Here is a 19,798-nt window from a genome sequence, read left to right as displayed (position 1 = left end):
GACCCATCTCTCTGCCATCCACCTGTTTATCTACCTATCATCTATCTGGAGCAATGAGGAACATAGCTACTAGTTTAGCACAACTACTGACTCGTGGCCCTTGGGAATGAAAACCTGAGTCACCAACAGGCAACAACCCAGACTTGCTTCAGGGCTGGGCAAGGATGAGGACAGTTGGGATGGGCGTCATGGACAGGAGATGAAGCTTAGCAACAGCATGCTGAGACCAGAGACCTGCAGGAGATGCCGCAGCCCGTCCTCCTACCTCTGATGACCCCACCTCCAAGGCTGGGGTGGGCAGTGGGGGGCAGAGTAGCTTAAGTAGAGCAGAGTTCTTTTGCCCAGCTCAGCTTCTGGCCTCTCAACTGGCCTACAGATGTGTGCAGCTGTGTGCAGACTAACCAGATGGTTCTCACTCTCACTGCTCAGTCAAGCTCTTGCTTTCTGTCCCTGGGCCTCGCTGTCACTGATCTGCTACATGTCCACACTTGTCCCTCCATCAGTTTACACAAGAAGCAAGACTGGAAATGTCAGAGAGTTCATACACCAAGGAACATTCCCTGTCCAATGGGGAGTAAAACTAGTAGCTAAACACCCTTCTGTCTCTGTCTTCTCCTCCCACCTTCTCTCTCTCTCTCTCTCTCTCTGGAATGACATCATACTGAAAAACTATAGGAGACCCAGTTTCCTTGACAGACACGGGAAGAAAAGGGCCCTGGGTAGGTAATGATATTCTAACCCAAGATGGCCAAGAGGGTGACTCCACGTCCTCCTCCTCCTTGGCCACGTGAATATTCCTGCAGGTGGGCTGGTTTGGCTGCGTTCTGGGACCTGCGCAGGATTGGATGAATCATGGACCAGCCAGCGCCTTCACCTTCCTTTAAGCTGACCAGTCATGGACTCTGGACTGGTGGGCTTCCCTCATTGAAGAAAAGCCCAGCTGCCACTGAGGCTGGCAGATTTTCCAGCTCTGGCGCCCCTTCTCCCAGGGGGTTTCTCTCTGCTCTTTCTCTCTTAGTCTGAAACAAAACTTTATTCTCCTAAACGCTTTCCTGCCTTGCCTTTTAATTCTTTAATCAGTAGAGAAAATGAACCCAACACCCTGAGACAGGATCAATATTGTTATTGCCATTGTGATTACTCAGCTGGACTATATCAGGAGGGAGAGAGAGAGAGATTGATTCAGGTAGGAGGGAAAATGATTTCTATTGTGTAGCAAATGGGAAGGGAGAAGTGGGAGACACAGAGACTATTCAGTATCCCTGGAAACTGAAGAGGCAATAATGCTTTCTTGAGACAGAATATAGGATGACAGCAAGTTCAATTTTGGATGCACTGAGTTTGAGGTTTCTTCATGATGTTTAGGCAGCGAGATCTAGGGGTAAATACACTTTTAAGGCTTAGGAAAGAGATGAGGATGGGGGAGGAGTGCTGGAGCAAGGAATTCTTGTGAAATGTTGATAAGAGCCCAAGGTTCCTGGAATATCCACCCCCTTTCTAGCCACAGCCTGGTTTCCTGTGTTACTGCCCTAGGGGCAGGTCTATCAGCAAGGAGAACGAGAAAGACGGTCCCGCTCACTGGGTCAGTTTCAGTACAGAGCTTTGAATGTTCCGGTAGAGAAAATAAGTTTAGTGAAAATGTTTGAGTCCTTTCAAAAGCCTAGGCTTTTGGGTACCAGAGCCTATGGTGATGTTGGCAGCACTAGCCTGGGTAGAAGGATGAGACTAGAGCCACGGTTCCCGCCCTGCACGTGCAGGAACCGAGTGTGTGGTGGGTTGGATGTAAAATGTCCCCACAGACTCTTGTGTTTGAACACTCGGTCCCCAGTTGGTGGTGCTGTTTGGAAAGGATGTGGAACCTTCGGGAGGGGAATCTTGTTGGAGGAAATGTATCGCTGGGGACAGTAAGGTGTTATAGCCCAGCCCCATGGGACACTCTATGTAATGGGGAAATTGGGATTCTGGGGTGCTTCCTGGAACCCCAAGCCCTGAGTTCATATCTGCAAACTAACCAAGGAATTGGCAATTCTGGATTCAAGAGCGTGATTTTTTAAAAAAATTTATTTATGTCACAGAAAGAGAGAGAGAGAGAGAGAGAGAGAGAGACAGCATACCAAGCCTTAAGCCACTGCAAATGAACTCCAGATGTATGCACCCCCTTGTGCATCTGGCTTACGTGAGCCCTGGAGAATTGAACTTGGATCCTTTGGCTTTGCAGGCAAATGCCTTAACCGCTAAGCCATCTCTCTAGCCAAGAGAATGATTTTTAAAATATTACATTTTATTCAGATTTTACAAAGGAATGCTGAGTTCTGACTCAGTGTTCCAGGCGCTTGTCTACAAAGCCTAATGGCCCTGGTTCGATTCCCTAGCACCCATGTAAAGCTAGATGCATAAAGTAGCACATATATTTGGAGTTTGTTTGCAGTGGCCACTGCAAACAAATTCCAGATGTATTTTGTGCATCTGGCTTTATGTGGGTACTGGGGAATTGGAACACAGGTTGCTAGGCTTTGCAGACAAGTGTCTTAACTATTGAGTCATCTCTCCTGCACCCAAATCAAAATCAGGGTGAATTGCAATCAGCCCCAATAGGCAAAAGGCTACTAAGAAGAGTGTCCATTCTGAGCAGCTTCCTCAGCTGCAGTTGCTTACTGGACCACCAGTTATTGCCATCTCCATTTAAACTTCCTTTTAATGTCAGACAGCAGCTGCTTTCAGCCAGGATACAGTAATTTTCTTCATTAGGGACAATATTACTCTCAAAATAAAGGAATGCATTGAATATAATCAGATTTATTCTTAATGCATATGTCTACAGATACGTGAGTTTGTAAAAGCAGGAAATTAGGGCTGGAGAAATGGCTTAGCAGTTAAGCGCTTGCCTATGAAGCCTAAGGACCCCGGTTCAAGGCTCCATTCCCCAGGTCCCATGTTAGCCAGATGCACAAGGGGGCGCACAAGTCTGGAGTTCATTTGCAGTGGCTGAAGGCTCTGGCGTGCCCATTCTCTCTCTGGCTCTTTCTCTCTCTGTGTCTGTTGCTCTTAAATAAATAAATCAAAATAAACAAAAAAAAATTGAAAAAAACCCAGGAAACTAATGCTGCAGATGAAACCCAGGAGCTTGCACATGCTAGGCACCCTACAACGGACCTACCTCTCCAGCCTTTTGGTAACTTTGAGATGTAAGCAGTTCTGGACTCATGTTTACTATTTGCCACATCTCTTCCTTTAATGCAAATGACAAAATGTCTTATGGATTACTTCTGACAAACAATATGAATGAAATGGATTCTGCCAAAATCTTACGATTTTGTACAATTCCCTTTTTTTTTTGCATGTGCGTATTATGTATGTGTGGTGCATGCATGCATGTGTGTGCAGATGTGGCCCCTCTGTGCACACACGTGGAAACCAAAGAGCAGGTATCCCCTTCTATCACTCATTTACTTGCATGTTTCCTCAAGATGGGGTCTCACTGATCCTGGAGCTTATTTTAATGAGCTCCACGATTCCAGTTCTTTGCTTCCTCCTTGGCGTTAGAGATGTGAGGTCACATCCAGCTGTTCATCTGCATGTCTGAGAATCAAACTGATAGGGAGTCAGGTAGTTTTGTTAAGTAGTTTAGGGTGACTGGGCCCCAAAAGTAAAAAGCATAAATGTCTTAAGTCTGCCCTTACAATCTCCATTTTACTAGAGATCAGAGAAGGATCTCTCCTCTACTCATCTCTTGACTAAAGGAGTTCCCTAGATGTGTTTTTCCATAAACAACCTAAGCCCCCTCCTGGGAGGGAGTTCCCCTTTCCTAGAATTTAAACCTGATCCTGGCACCGTGGTTAGTAAGCTTGGCCCCAAAACTTGGCTTCGTGGCTGGCCTCTTCTTGAGCCAGCCCCTCGCCCCTCACTCTGGCTCATCGGAGCCTCAGTGTAAGGCCTACACGATAAGGTTTTAAGATGCTTACCAGGTTGGGTGGTCTCTCTCTGGTTGCTGGCTATTCATCAGTCCTGCGCTTCCAGCCTCTGGTAACCCTTCCCCTGATAACCCTCAGCCCCTGCTCCCACATGGGCTCTCAACCCCTCCCGCCTCCCACATGGCAGGAGCTCTGTGAACTTCCTCTTCTCCATCTGATGGCGTGTTCTCCAAACCTTACCCTCTGACCTACAGATTTTAATTCTTTAAATTCATAAGACAAGACTCTGGGGTACACTGAATTTATTGGTATATTGATAGGAACCCCAAAATTTGTTTCAAAACTTGAGTATACAAAATCTTATGTAAGAACCAACAATAGGTAGCCAGGTATGGGTAGCACCCGCCTTTAATCCCAGCACTCGGGAGGCAGAGGTAGGAGGATTGCTGAGTTCGAGGCCACCCTGAGACTACAGAGTGAATTCCAGGTCAGCCTGGGCCAGAGTGAGACCCTACCTCAAAAAACAAAACAAAACAACAATAACAACAAAAAGCACTTAAGGCACTTGCTTGCAAAGCTGAAGGACCCAGGTTCAAGTCCCCAGGACTCATGTAAACCAGATGCACAAGGTGATGTATGTGTGTAGAGATAGTTTACAGTGGCTGGAGACCCTCGTGTGCCCAGTCTCTCCAATAAATAAAAATGAAATATTTTTAAAAACAATAATATAGACTTGCACCTTTTAAAAATGTGTTTTTATTTACTTGCATGTGGGCATGTGGGTGTTTGGATGTGTTGTTGTTACAAATGCATGCCAGATGCTTGTTCAATGTGTGTGTGTGTGTGTGTGTGTGTGTGTGTGTCTGGTTTTACATGAGTGCTGGAGAATTGAACTGAGATTAGCACCTTTAATAGCTGAGCCTCTCAGCCCCTTGTTCTCACCTTTTTTTTTGGGGGGGGGTCTCAAGGCAGGGTGTTGCTCTAGCACAGGCTGACCTGGAATTTACTATGTAGTCTCAGGGTGGCCTTGAACTCATGGCGATCCTCCTACCTCTGCCTTCCGAGTGCTGGGATTAAAGGTGAGTGCCACTGTGCCCGGCCTGTTCTCACCTTTTGAATAGTTTATTTCTTTTATGGTTTTTTTTTTTTTTTTTTTTTTTTGAGGTAGGGTCTCGCTCTAGCCCAGGCTGACCTGGAGTTCATTATGTAGTCTCATGGTGATCATCCTCTGCTTCCTGAGTGCTGGGATTAAAGCCATGTGACACCAAGCCTGGTTTGAATAGTTTTGCTTAAGAGATTTGGCCATTTCTAGTTTTATTTATTTGAGAGAAAGGGGGTGGGGAAGAGAGAGAGAAAGAGAGAGGGAGGGAGGGAGGGAGGGAGAGAGAATGGGCAGCAGGGCCTCTTGCCACTGCCAACAAACTCCAGAAATACGTGCCATCCAGTGCATCTGACTTTATGTGGGTAATGGGGAACTGAACCCAGGCCATCAGACTGTGCATGTAAGTGCCTTTAACTTGTGGGCCATCTCTCTAGCACTTGAATAGTTTTTAAACAGTTCATAATAAATAAGTAATTCAGAATTAGTCTGAATCCTTTGAGAAAAATTAGATTTTGAGGTTCTATACTTTTGCAAATTTCTGCAACTGTAACATAAGACATTAATTTGGGCTTTAAAACCTATACCCAGGGGCTGGAGAGATGGCTTAGCAGTTAAGGCACTTGCCTGTAGAGCCAAAGGACCTAGGTTCATTTCTCTAGGATCCATGTAAGTCAGATGAACAAGGTGCCACATGCATCTGGAGTTTGCAGAGCTGGAGGCCCTGGCACACTCATTCTCTTTCTCTTTCTCCATCTCTTTCTCTCTTTCAAATAAAAATAAGTATTAAAAAAACCCTACACCCAGGAGGTCCAGTTTGGGGCAAGCCTGGGCTATATACCAAGCCCCTGTCAAGGATGCTATGTCACTCCCCTATTCCCTCCCCCCAAAACGTTCTTTACTATCTTCCAGTGGGGATGCTGGTAAAAAGCAGGCTTAGAAGATAGGTGGGGTGGCTGGATGGTACCGCCTGGCTTTGAAGATGGATGCTCTTCAGACAGGAACTAGTGTTGAGTCTCCTGAGCTTACAAACCACACTAGAGTCAGTTCCTGAGTCCTAGAGGATGCGATTCCTGCCCATTCCCTGGCAGTCCCAAGGAGCTGGCTTCTAACCGATAGGGTGAGTGGGTGAGCACCCAAACTTTAGGGATAGGGATGGCGATGGGGATGCAGATGGGGATGACGGATGACGAAGGCGATGGGGATGGTGAAGGTGATGGGGACTTCGATGGTGATGGGGATGGGGATGGCGATGGAGACGGCGATGGCCATAGGGATGGCGATTGGGATGCGGATGACGCATGACGAAGGCGATGGGGATGGGGATGGTGAAGGCGATGGGGACTTCGATGGCGATGGTGATGGGGATGGCGATGGAGACGGCGATGGCCATAGGGATGGCGATTGGGATGCGGATGACGCATGACGAAGGCGATGGGGATGGTGAAGGCGATGGGGATGGCAATGGCAATAGCGAAGGCGATGGCGATGGGCATAGGGATGGCAATAGGGATGCGGATGGCGGATGACGGATGATGAAAGCGATGGGGATGGTGTAGGTGATGGGGATGCGGATGGTGATGGTGAGAGGCCAAGATGCCACACGCCAGCCCCAGGCGCCCATCAGAGACGTGGTGCTGATGAACAGCGCTGCTCACTTCCTGGGGGAGCCTGGCGCCGCACCACGCACGGGTCCCCAGCTGCCCACACTGCCACTGGTCTGTGCCCGCCGCGAGCCAGGCACGCGCTCTCGGATCCCGCTCTGCGACTGCCCGCCTCCCAGTGCTCCCAGGACGCGACCGAGCACGCACGCCCCCGCGCGCCCCCGTCCGCGTGGGCCTGTGCCACACAACGCGCGTTCCCGTTGGGAGCCCGACGTGCGCGCCCCCGCCCCTGCCTCACGACGCGCGTCCACGTCTCGCGCTTTCCCGGGCTGCCGTGCGCGCCCCCGCCCCCTGCTTCACTACGCGCGTTCCCGTCTCAAGCTTTCTGGAGCCGTCGCGCTCCCCTCTCCCCCCAGCTTCACGGCGCGCGCTCCCGGCTCGAGCTGTCCCAGGCCTGCCGCGCGCGCTCCCGCCCCCCCGACGAGCGCTCCCGTGGTAATCCCACCGCGCGCGCTCCCGCTCCCCGACGCGCGCTCCCGTGGTAATCCCACCGCGCGCGCCCCCGCTCAAAACGGGAGCGCGCGCTCCCGCCCAGGCCTTTTCCCAACTGCTGGCCAGGCGAGGCGCTGCTGCTGCGGGCGGGCGGGCGGCGGCCCCGAGCGCCTCCTCCTCCTCCTCCTCCTCCTCCTCCTGCCCCTCCTGCTCTTCCTCCCGCCGCCCGCCGCCCCCGCCCCCGCTCCGCGCGGTTCCCGGTCCCGGCGTGCGTGCGTGCGTGCGCGCGTGCGCGGCGGGCAGCGGGACGCGGCGGGATGGCCGCGTGCGCCGTGGATGTGCTCGGGCTCGCGGAGGACGAGGTGCGGGGACGCGGCGGGGCGGCGGCGGCGGCGGGGTGGCTGCGAGCCCGGGCTGGGCCGGGGTGGAGGGCGGGCGGGGACGGGGCCTCCGAGCCTCGCGGCCGCCTCGGGAAGCGAGCGAGGGGCGAGGCCGCGGGCCGGGCGGGCCGGGCCGTGCGCGCCGCCGCGGAGCATCCCGCCGCCTCCCCGGCAGGCTCGGGGTGGGTGCCCGCTGTTCCCTGCCCTTCCTGCCGCCGCTTGGCTGGGAGGCCCGGCGGGCTTCCCCTCGCGTTTACCAGCAAGGGTCACAGGTGGGAAGCGCACACTTTGTTTCACGGGCTGCTTTTAAAGTCACTAAGTAAAGCCCAAGCCGCGTGAAGTCCGTGCGGTCGCGTCCCGCAGCTGTGCACTTTGAACACTAGAGCGGGTGGGCTCCGGGGGTCCAAGCTGCGCGGCCCCGGTGCAGTGGCTGGCCATGTGGAAAGGTGGGTTTTTCAGTGGCGTGCATGCTGCTGCCCCTAGTTATCTCAGGTTGCGCACGAGATTAAAGGCTGTGCTGGTGGCGACGGGTGGGTGGGTGGGGGTCAAATGGGTGTGTTCTTGTTGCTGACTAAGCTGTCAGGAGTCTTTTATCAGGATTGGATGCAATTAACTGGAAATCCCCCCCCCCCCCAACATACCATTTATATGGCATGCTTAAGTATCTTCTTCTCATACCAAGTTGGTGTCTTTTTCACCCCTATTGACAGCTTTGTGTTTACAAACTGTGGACAGTTTGTACATGGAAGCAAGTTATTTTAGGGTATCTTGAGAATGCTTTTTGTGATTGATTCGATTTTAATTTTGCATGAAATCTTGTTTGTTTTTTATATAGATGGAATGGTAGACATACTAAGTGAAATAACCCAACCTTAGACAAGTACTGAACGATCTTACTCATAGGGAATCTAAAACGGTGTTTTCATAGAAGTTGAGAGGTGGTCACTAGTCCGGGGAGAGTAGGCCGCAGAGAGGAAAAGGGAAAAGGTGGATCCTGGGCACTAAGTCACCGTTCCTTGGTAGCAAGTACTGTGCTATCTGTTGCACAGAGGCCCAATGCCTGTATATTTCAAAATGTTACAAGAAAGAAGTTTCAGGGCTGGAGAGATGGCTTCGCAGTTAAGGCACTTGCCTGCAAAGACAAAGGACACAGTTTGATTCCCCAGAACTCACAGAAGCCAGATGCACAAAGTGGCACATGTGTCCAGAGTTTGTTTGAAGTGGCTGGAGGCCCTGGCACTCCATTCTCTCTCTCTCTCTCTGTCTCTCAAAGAAATAAAATATTTTTTTTCCAAAAAAGAAGTTTAAGTTTCACCATAAAGAAATGGTGTTTGAGGTCTGGAGAGATGGCTTAGCACTTAAGGTGCTTGTCTGCAAAGCTGAAGGACCTATGTTGGTCTCTCCAGATCCTATGTAAGCCAGACACACAAAGGTGAGGCAAGCACAAGATCGCACATGCCCACTAGGTGGCGAAAGTGTCTTGAGTTCCATTTCAGTGGCTGAGGCCCTGGTGTGCCAATTCTCTCTCTCTCTCTCCGTCTCTGACTCCTCTCTTTCTCTCACTCTAAAATTAAAAATAAAAATTAACAAAAAGAAATGGTGTTAGAGGAGGTAGGTATGTTTATCCAGATTTAAACATTGTACTTATTATTGTAAAATAATGTGTATTGTCCTATAAACATGGACAACTTTTATGCTTTATGTACCAGTTAAAAATGCACTTTAAGGGCTGGAGAGATGGCTCAGCTATTAGGTGTGCTTTCTATATGAGCATGAGGGACTGAGGGGTCTCTAGACTGCCCGAGGATGAATCTCTAGAACAGTTGGGTGTGGCCATGCATGCACACCAGTCACCCCAGTGCATTAGGGGAGTGGAAACTCAGGCTTGCCTGAGCTTGAGGTGGGGGAATCCCCCAAGCAAGCAAGCAAACAAACAAAATCACAAGTTTCAGGATCAATAAGAGACACCAGCTGAAACAAAAATGGATGGAAGTGGGCTGGGAAAGATGGCTTACTGGTTGGTTAAGGCACTTGCCTGCTAAGCCTAAGGACCCAGGTTTGACTCCTAGGAACCACGTAAGCCAGATGCCATATGGTGGCCCATGCATCTGGAGTTCATTTGTAGTAGTTAGAGGCCCTGGCATGCCCTTTCTCTCTCTCTTTCTCTTTCTCAAATAAATAAAAATTGGATGGAAGAGTGATGGATGGAGCTACACACTCTGGATGTTCCACTGTGGCCACTGCTAATGAGCATATCCCTGCTTTGCCCACAGGGGCATATACATGTGCATGTCACACACACACACACACACACATACACACACACACACGCCATATCACACATATACACGCAAGCCAAAGAATACATTTAAGAAAAGATATCAGTTCTTAGTTATTGCTAAGCAAATTGGGCAGCTGATGGCAGCTCTGTAGTCCCCCAGAAACAATCGTCAGTATGTCATAGCCAGGGGTAGTGCCCTAGCTAGTGTGCCCGTCGATGTTGTGTAGAAGACGCGGGAAACTCATGTGCGCTCGGGCGCCTCTTCTCTGCTTTTCCCAGTCATGCCTCCCTGCCTGCTGCAGAAGCTCCGAGCACAGAGAGGGCATTTCAGCACGACACGCAGCCCCACCACACTGGCCTGGACTTTGTCTCTCTGCTCGTGCTTCTCAGGGATTGGGCTGCTCCTCCAGATTTGTCCTCTGACCCCTTTCCAGCACAGGCAGCTGGTTCCAGACAAAATATTACCGAAGACATCTTTCACCATGTCTTTTCTCCTTCTTGGCACAGAGTCTGTGTTCTCAGCTGTCTTTTTCACCCGCTGCCCCGCTGAAATAAAACTAATCATGGCAGTTAGTGAGCACTCAGTAGCAGCTGAGGCTAGAAACTCCACCTTGAATTGAGGATCTCCTTATTTTTGCTGAAATGTTTGTTCTTCTGGAAAGTTTACGGCTTGGGGGCTCCTGTTTTCCCAGGATGGTGATGTGGTCCTGTGCTCCATGACTCGAGTTTCCTTCCACCTCCTGGTGCCTGCTCTGTCCTCATTAAGGAAGAGCATGAGATGGAAGGAGAGGAGACGTGGTGGAGTGAGCATCTTCCACTTCCGTTGTAATTGGGTTATTTCCTTACCAGATATTCACTAACTGTTCTGTGTCATGCATGAGGCAAGGCACCAGGGATACCGAGAGGAAAAGACCATTAGCCTTGCAGGAGCTCACCTAAGATACAAGGACAAGGAGTGCCCATGTTCTGCTTGCCATTGCCCCGTCGTCATTATCACTGCCATTTATAGTCTGGCCCATCACAAAACTAGAAGGGGACTTGAAACATGAACACACACACATGTGCAAACATACCTTCTTGCTTCTTAAAGAATATTTTATTTTTTATTTATGAGAGAGAGAGGCAGACACAGAGAGAGAATGGGCACATCAGAGTCTCCAGCCACTGCAGGCGAACTCCAGACGCATGCAGCGCCTTGTGCATCTGGCTTACGTGGGTCCTGGGGAATTGAAACAAGATCCTTTGGCTTTGCAGGCAAATGCCTTAATTGCTAAGCCATCTCTCCAGCTCCCATTCTTGCTTTTAAAAAAGTTATTTGCGTGAATGTGTACCACTTTATTTTTTTTTATTTACTTAGGTTTTCAAGGTAGGTTCTTGCTCTAGCTCATGCTGATATGGACTTTACTATGTAATCTCAGGGTGGCCTCAAACTCATGATGATTCTCCTGCCTCTGTCTCTCGAGTGCTGGGATTAAAGGCGTGCACCACCACACCTGGCTTGTACCCCTTTTTGTGTCGGGCTTACTGGGACAGGCTTTGCAAACAATCATCTGTAACTGCTAAGCCTTTTTCTTTTTTTTTATTGTTGAAGACATCCATAATTATAGACAATAAATCATAATTCCCTCACCCCTACTTTCCCCTTCATAACTCCAGTCTCCATCATATCCCCTCCCCCTCTCAATCAGTCTTTTATTTTGATATCATCATCTTTTCCTCCTATTATGATGGTCTTGTGTAGGTAGTTCCAGGCACTGCAAGGTTTTGGATATCCAGGCCATTTTGTGTCTGGAAGAGTGCATTATAAGCAGTCCTACCCTTCCTTTGGCTCTTACATTCTTTTTGCCACCTCTTCCGCAATGGACCCTGAGCCTTGGAAGGTGTGATAGACATGTTTCAGTGCTGAACACTCCTGTCACTTCTTCTTAGCACTATGGTGCTTTTTGAGTCATTCCAGCGGTCACCACCATTTGAAAAGAGAAGCTTCTCTAACCGAAAGTGAGAGTAGCATTAATATATGGGTATGAACTTAAGAGAAGTGTTTATCAGGAAGTTTGATAAACATGGTATATATGTATTTAACCTGACACCAGCAGGCATTATACCCCTAGGCTCATGACTTCCCCCATCATAGGTTTTCAGCATCAGGCATGTGTTCTTTCCTGTGGAGTGGGTCTCTAATTCAATTAGAGAGCAGTTAGTTTCCCCAATAACAGACATGCCACTGTTGTACCAGTTGGCTCATTTGGCCTGGCTAGTCAACCTTGAGGTTTGCAGTGTCCACTGTTGTTTATCTCCATTGATAACCTCTCTCTCCTATGAAGCTGCATATAGCATAGCTTTTTCCAGCTTTCTGTCAATTGGTCTACAGGGAGGAGATTCTTAGCTCAGATCTAGGAAGATTTCTCAGTGACCTTGCAGCCCAAGCATGTGGAATCTTGAGCAATACCAGCCGCCTGCCCCCCCTTTTTTTGAGACAAGGCTGGCTTCAAACTCAAGTATGTATACAAAGATTACGAACTTCTGATCTTCCCAACTCCACCTCTTGAGTGATAGGATTATAGGCATATGCAACCACACCTGGTCCCCTTTTCTTTGAAAAAGGAAACTTTTACAGCTACAGCACTTCAGGAACTTAAAACAAACCTGGAAATAGGCAGCTCTGTACTGTTGATTAAAAGTACAATAGCTTTTCTGTTATGGCCAATGTTATGATCCCAGCACTCAGGAAGCTGAGGTAAGAGAATTGCCATGAATTTGAAGCCAGCTTGGGCTACATAGTGAGGTTCCACCACAGAGAAACAAGTGATTCTTAACAAATTTGAAATTGAAAGGAAAGCAAGGGACTGAGTGGAGAGAATTCTAACTGAATTTTTAGATAGTGAATAATTGCTGCTTTACACTATATATATATATTTTCTTTGTTTTTTAGAGGTAGGGTCTTGCTCTGGCCCAGGCCGACCTGGAATTCACTATGTAATCTCAGGGTGGCCTCAAATTCATGGTGGCCTCAAACTCATGGTGATCCTTCTACCTCTGCCTCCTGAGTGCTGGTATTAAAGGCATGTGCCACCATGCCTGGCTACACTGTATTTTTTTTTTTTTTTTCCCTGAGGCAGGCTTTCACTATAGCCCAGGCTTACCTGGAACTCAGTCTGTAGCCCAGTTGGCTTCAAACTCATGGCAATTCTCCTACCTCAGCCTCCTGAGGGAATGACATGGTATTTATATCAAAATGCCTTTCTTTTCAGTGAGTTGTAATTTTCCCACGTTTCCTTCAGTCAGAGGTTCTGTATGCAGAATTTTTGCCATGAGAGCATCAGCTAGCTAAGAAAGAGCTTCCCCTGGATCTGCTCTGACAGTCTCTTGGGTCAGCGGCACACAAGAACACTCACCACTTTTTGCTGGGAAGGAATCTGACGGCTCTGGGGACTTATTCAGCGTCCCTCCAGCCTCCTTCCTGTGGACTTCCCGGTTATTTCAAGCCTGGAAAACTAAACATGGGATTTCCCAGTCTCTTCCCCTTCATGTTGTCAGTGTGAACGTGGTCCCACCAATGACACGCGCTCATTGGGACTGACTAAGTGGAAGAGAAGGCACACATACGCAGCATGTCGTTTTGTCTGTTCTCTTGAGAGACGTCGTTGTGGTGACACTAAAGTTTTCTACAGCAGAATTACAGCGTCTAGGGCAGGGAATGTAGCTCAGTTGGCAGAGCGCTTGCCCAGCATGCACAGAGCCCTGGGTTCAATCCCTAGTACCACATAAACCCGGCATGGTGGCACACACCTATAATCTCAGCACTCGGGGGTGGAGGCAGGAGGATCTTATCCTTGGGGCCATAGTGAGTTTGAGACCAGTCTGGGCTCTATGTGACACTGTCTCAAAAATAAAGAAAGAAGGAGGAAAGGGGGTGGGGAGAGCCCTGAGATTACATGGTGAATTCCAGGAGATGGGGAGAAAGGAGGGAAGAGAGAGGTGAAAGTCAATAAATAAACAACTGGGGCTGAGGAGATGGCTCAGTCAGTAAGGTGCTTGCCTCACAAAAAGAGGACCTGAGTTCAATCCCCAATACCCACATAAAAGTGCCAGGCATGGCGACGCATACTTATAATTCCCAGGGCTCGGGAGGCCAAGGCAGGCTGATCCCTGGAGCATTCTGGCCAGCTAGTCAAGCCTAATCGGAGAGCTCCAGGCCAAGAGACAGAGAGAAAGAAAAAAAAAAGATGGATGGAATTCCTAAAGATGACACCTCCTACATCCACATGAACACACACACATTTGTCAATGGCGGGACCAGAATCTTCATTCACTTAATTCATGTATGATGTTTGTGACCTTTTTTATTTTTTAAAAAATATTTTATTTATTTATTTATATGACAGAGAAAGAGGTAGAGAGAGAGAGAGAATGGCCGTGCCAGGGCCTCCAGCCACTGCAAATGAACTCTAGATGTATGTGCCCCTTGTGCATCTGGCTAACGTGGGTCCTGGGGGATTGAACCTGGGTCCTTTGGCTTTGCAGGCAAATACCTTAACTGCTAAGCCATCCCTCCATTCCTGTGAACTTTTTTTTTTTTTTTTAACTCAGGGATATACACTTGTTAATATGGCTCCATTCACTTAAACTTATATTTTATATGTTTTGCCTATTACATGCATAAGCACAACTGGATCATTAAAATTGTTTGTATATAGCATGAAGACTTTTTTATTTTAAAATTTTGCTTGTTTTACTCTTAATGACCTTGGCTATAACAGGTTTTAGTTTTCTACCTCTGTTTTCAATGTTAGCTAATCTGCTTTGGAGCACTAGTTCCACTTTTCCTTTTACCTTTGGATAGACGTTTCAGCATATCAACTTGAATGGCTGACACCACCACCATGACCACTAAATTAACCATGGACCAGAAATTGACTCTGTCAGAGGTGCTCTCTTGTATGTTTCAATCAGGAGCTTCAAATGTGCTAAGCACAATTTGTATTTTACCACTTTTGCTTAGTCTGTGCAATTGATGGATTCCAGGAGGTCTTCCATTTTCATTTCCAACATATCTGTGCCAGTAATAGGCTTTTTCCAGTCTTCTTGTGCCTGTGCCTGTTCTCCCATATTATCCAGGATGCGTTCAAAGAAAATTGTCTTCTCAGAAATGGTGCTGAATGTATTGTCAAAGCCGAACATGCAGTCACCAACTTCAGTCTCCAGTGTGAACCCCATCTGCTTTCCTTTGCTCAAAAACTAAGGTTTTCCCTTCTGGCGAGGCAAGGTGAAAATCAGTATCTAATCCTGCTCAGTCTAAAACTGGTACTCCATCTCCAGGCCTTGGGGCCCTGGCTGGTGGGAGCACTCCCTGTGCCCGGCAGTGGCAGGGTAAAGGTGAAGTCGCTGTCCAGCGAGTGCAGAGCCGGGAGGAGCCCGGATGGCAGCCAGATCACGTCGCCCATCCCTGCCTGGGGGAAGGCTGGGGCTGCAAGTGCCATGGACAGAGGGACCCCAGAAATCCCGGATCCAAAGAAAGCTGAGGCGGTGTTGGGCACGTGCTCCCAGGACTGGGGTAGCACTGTTCTCCACAGTGCCTCAACCCAGGCCTGTCCAAATGTTTAATGATGCAATTTTTGGGATGTAGAAGGATTCATGTATACCTTGATCAGAGCCTGCGGGTTTCCGGAGATGACACCATTAGACACTCAGAGTTACTCCATGTCCTTCCAGCAGCCTCTGGACTTTCCGCCAGCCTTCCTCCTCCTCCAGCCCTCCCAGCCTTCCATGGCGGCTATAAGCTTTGGCTGTACGCCTCTGGACAGATTGTATGTGGAACAAACAGGAGGTGTTATCACATTTAAAAGTAGTGTTAAGATGTGAGGTTGGGGGTGGGCACATGGCTCTGTGGTAAAGTGCTGGATGAGATTGGATCCAACACTACAGGAAAGTTGGTAAAGTGGCGTATGCCTGTAATCCTGAGGGTATGCCTGTAATCCGGGGATATGCCTGTAATCCTGAGGGTATGCCTGTAATCTGGGGGTATGCCTTTAATCCCAGAATATGCCTGTATTCCCAGGGCATGCCTGTAACCCCGGGGGTATGCCTGTAATCCCAGGGTAATGCTTGCATTCCCAGGGAATGCCTGTAATCCCAGGGGTAATGCCTGTAATCCCAGGGGTAATGCCTGTATTCCCAGGGCATTCCTGTAACCCCGGGGGTATGCCTGTAATCCCAGGGTAATGCTTGCATTCCCAGGGAATGCCTGTAATCCCAGGGGTAATGCCTGTAATCCCAGGGGTAATGCCTGAATTCCCAGGGTATACCTGTAATCCTGGGGGTATACCTGTAATCCCGGGGGTAATGCCTGAATTCCCAGGGTATGCCTGTAATCCTGGGGTATGCCTGTAATCCTGGGGTATGCCTGTAATCCCGGGGTATGCCTGTAATCCCAGGGTAATGCCTGTAATCCTGGGGCTGAGGCAGCCGAGAACCCCTTAGAGCTCCTGGGCCGCTGCTCTGGCAGTCCGCGAGCTCAGGTTTAGGGAGAGACCTGGTTTCAAAGAATAAGGTGTGGGGGGCAACTGAGGAAAACACCCCCCCATTGACTTCTGGCCTCCACGTACACACACACTGTTTCTCGGGAAACACAAAGCATTGACTGAACAAAGATGATGTGAATGAGGAATACTGTGCTGCTTTCGCACCCCATGCTGTGTCTGTGGTCCCCGCTTCACTGCCTAGCAGGACCACTGCGTGTCATCTGGGGATACGGTTGGCCTCCACTGTGGCAATTCTCAGTCACTTTTCTCTGTTGAATCCACTTGGAGGCCTGGAAGTGTGACCCTGTGTGTGATAAGCAAGCCGTTCTAGCACAGGGCTGCGTCCCCAGCCCTCACGTTTTCCTCACGTACACATCCCCTGTCTGCATTACCACACTGTATACATACGGCACTGCATCTCAGTCGTTGCCCTGTGCTACTTATTGTTTTTGTTGTCTGTCTTTTGCAGACAGGGTGTCATATAATCCAGGCTGACCCCAAATTTGCTGTGTAGCCAAGGCTGACCTTGAACTTGATCTAACTCCTGATCATCCTGCTTGGTCGTCCTAAGTGTTGGCAGTGCAGGTGTGTCACCATGCCCAGCTTACACTTACGTATTGTACACTTAATAAAACACTTTTTTTTTTTTTTTGGCTTTTTGAGGTAGGGCTTCGCTCGACCCAGGCTGACCTGGAACTCAGTGTGTAGTCTCTGGGTTGCCTTGAACTCACAGTGACCCTCCTACCTCGGCTTTCTGAGTACTGAGATTAAAGGTGTGTGCCACCATGCCCTGCTTAAAAAAGACTATCAACAACTTCTGCACATATAGACAATATACCATGATTATAATCCTCTCCTGTCACTCTGCCTCTTCCCCCTCTCAAATCTCCCTGCCCTGAATTCTCTTATTCTTCCAAGTAGTCTGTCTTCCGCTTTGGTGTCATCATTCCCTCCTCTTATGCAGATCTTGTTGCTTCTTTCTTGATAAGACTGATAATATTTCATGCCCAGGCTACATAGGGGGAACTCCACAAATGCAGATAAACATTTTTAAAGGGATATGCTAATCTCTCTGGTTAAGATCATGTGTGAGTTAAAATGCTGAGCTAAGAAAAGGTAATTGAGTAATACTGTGTGCCATTGTCATTTTGATTACATTTTATCACTGGAAAATGTTTCACTTATTAATTGGGTCATCACAGAAAAGATTTTTAGTTTTCAGAATTCAGCAAGGAAGATTCCATCCCTATCTAACACAGCATAGCTACTTCCCGATGCACTGGTGTAGTGGGAATGGGGCTGTTGGGACCAAGGGAGCATTTATGTTGGTCTGTTTATTTAGTGACCCGCCAGGAAAAGGGAGAACCTCTTTCAGACTTTGGAAATGAATCCCGAGAAAGCTGACATTTCAGCTGACATGTTTTCCTCTCTGGTTTTCAATTCTGTCTTTTAAAAAAAATACTTTATTTATTTACTTGAGAGAAAGAAAGAGAAGGAGATATATATAAAATGGGTGTGCCAGGGCCTCTAGCCATTGTAAACAAACTCCAGACACATGTGCCACCATGTACATCTTGCTTATGTGGGTGCTGGGAATTGAACCTGGGTCCTCAGGTTTCACAGGCAAGTGTCTTAACCAGTAAGCCATCTCTCCAGCCCCAGTTCTGTCTTTTTCTTGTTTCTGAGATAGAGTCTCATGTGACCCAGGCTGCACTTGCAGCTGAGGATGACCTTGAACTTCTGATTACAGGTGTGCACCCCCACACTTGGTCTACATGGTTCTGGGGATTGGGCCCAAGGCTTCATACATGCTAGGCAGGCATTCTGCCAGCTGAGCTACATCTTCAGTGGTGTCTTCATTTTTAAAAAAAATTATTTACAAGCAGAGAGAGAAAAGAGAGGCAGATAGAGAAAGTGGATGTGCCAGGGCCTCCAGCCACTGCAGCCAAACTCAGATGCATGCACCACTTTGTACATTTGGGTGTACATGGGCACTGGAGAATTGAACCCAGACTATCAGGCTTTGCAAGCAAGCACCTTTAACTGCTGAGCCATCTCTCTAGACCCTGTGTCTAAGGATTTCCCTTTATACCTGAAAAACCAGCTCTGTATTTAATTCTGTCTGGTAATGGAGGAAATATTATATACATGCATAGATCTGTGTGTATATGTATATAATATGTGTACATGTGTTCACCTGTGTGTGGTTGCATGTGTGTACTCACATACATGTGTATGTGGAGGCCAGAGGTTGACGTTGGATGTCTTCCACATTCATTCTACATCTTTTTTTTGAGATAGGGTCTCAGTGAACCTGAAGCTCACTCATTTGGCTAGAATGGCTAGCCAGTGAGCCCTGAGGATTCCCTGTCTCCGTCTCCCCAGCACTGTGATTCTAGGCTTACATTAGTAGCCCAGCACTGCGAGTGAGTGGTACATGCATGTGTGTGTGCAGAGGCCAGAGGAGAGCCTATAGTGTCCTTCTCCATTGTTCATTAGCTTGTTTCCTAGACATAGAGTCTCTCACTGATTCTGGAGCTTTCCATGTTCACACCCTGGCTTGAATTCTCTGGACTCTGCTCTCCACAGAACTGGGGGTGAAGGTGTGCGTGGCCATGCCCAGCTGTTTATGTGAGTGCTGGGAATGAAATGTGGCCCCCATGCTCATACTGGAAGCATTTTCTTTCCTTTTTTTGTTTTAATATTTTATTTATTTATTTATTTGAGAGAGAGAGAGAGAGAGAGACGGAGAGAGAATGGGTGCACCAGAGCCTCCAGCCACTGCAAACGCACTCCAGACACATGTACGACCTATGCATCTGGCTTTACGTGGGTACTGGGGAATCGAACCTGTGTCCTTAGGCTTTACAGGCAAGTGCCTTAACATCTAAGCTACCTCTCCAGCCCTGGAAGCATTTTCAAACACTAAGCTATCTCTCAAACTTTCCAGCCCAGTGTTTTTTTTTTAAATTTTTAAAAATACTTATTTACTAGAGACATGCGCGTGCACGCGCACACACACACACACACAAAGACAGACAGAATGGACACACCAGGGCCTCCAGCCACTGCAAATCAACTCCAGATATGTGTGCCACCTTGTGCATCTGGCTTATGTGGGTCCTGCTGAGTCAAACCTGGGTCCTTTGGCTTTGCGGGCAAGTGCCTTAACCACTAACCCATCCCTCCAGCCTAGCCCAGTGTTCTGTGTGGGTACTGAAGACAGGAACTCAGTCTTCATGCTGCGCAGCCAGAACTTTACTCAGTAAGCCCAGAAACCTATGTTTATCTAGTGTCTCATCTCAGAGTATTTGTTTAAAATCTCATTTCATTGCATTCTTATTATGCCCTTTGGATTTTAGAGCTAATAGAATATTCCAATTATCTTTTAATTGAAAACTACAGCAACAAGCATGGTGATAAGGCTTTATGAATGTAACAAGGTTAAAACAGCATATTTATATTTTCTTGTACTCAGCGCTCTCTCCCCTGAGGGGAGCTTAGGGTACT

The 19,798-nt window shown here is 48.2% G+C and overlaps 1 protein-coding gene and 1 pseudogene across 2 annotated transcripts in view; one reads left to right on the top strand and one right to left on the bottom strand.

The window, feature by feature from the left end:
• The first annotated feature begins 7,413 nt into the window (after positions 1-7,413).
• Nedd4 (NEDD4 E3 ubiquitin protein ligase) overlaps positions 7,414-19,798 on the top strand; it is a 121,699-nt gene continuing 109,314 nt past the window's right edge. Inside the window, exon 1 of one of the 2 annotated variants that reach the window (XM_045161033.1) lies at positions 7,414-7,468. In XM_045161033.1, coding sequence (XP_045016968.1) covers positions 7,424-7,468 — 45 coding nt within the window. In that variant the 5' untranslated portion in view covers positions 7,414-7,423. The remainder of the gene's footprint in view (positions 7,469-19,798) is intronic. The other variant, XM_045161034.1, reaches the window with a different exon arrangement.
• LOC101595162 lies at positions 14,557-15,211 on the bottom strand (annotated as a pseudogene).

Source organism: Jaculus jaculus, chromosome 10 (genome assembly GCF_020740685.1).
Source record: "Jaculus jaculus isolate mJacJac1 chromosome 10, mJacJac1.mat.Y.cur, whole genome shotgun sequence".
Taxonomy (NCBI): Eukaryota; Metazoa; Chordata; class Mammalia; order Rodentia; family Dipodidae; genus Jaculus; species Jaculus jaculus.
This window is presented reverse-complemented; position numbering and strand designations above follow the sequence as displayed.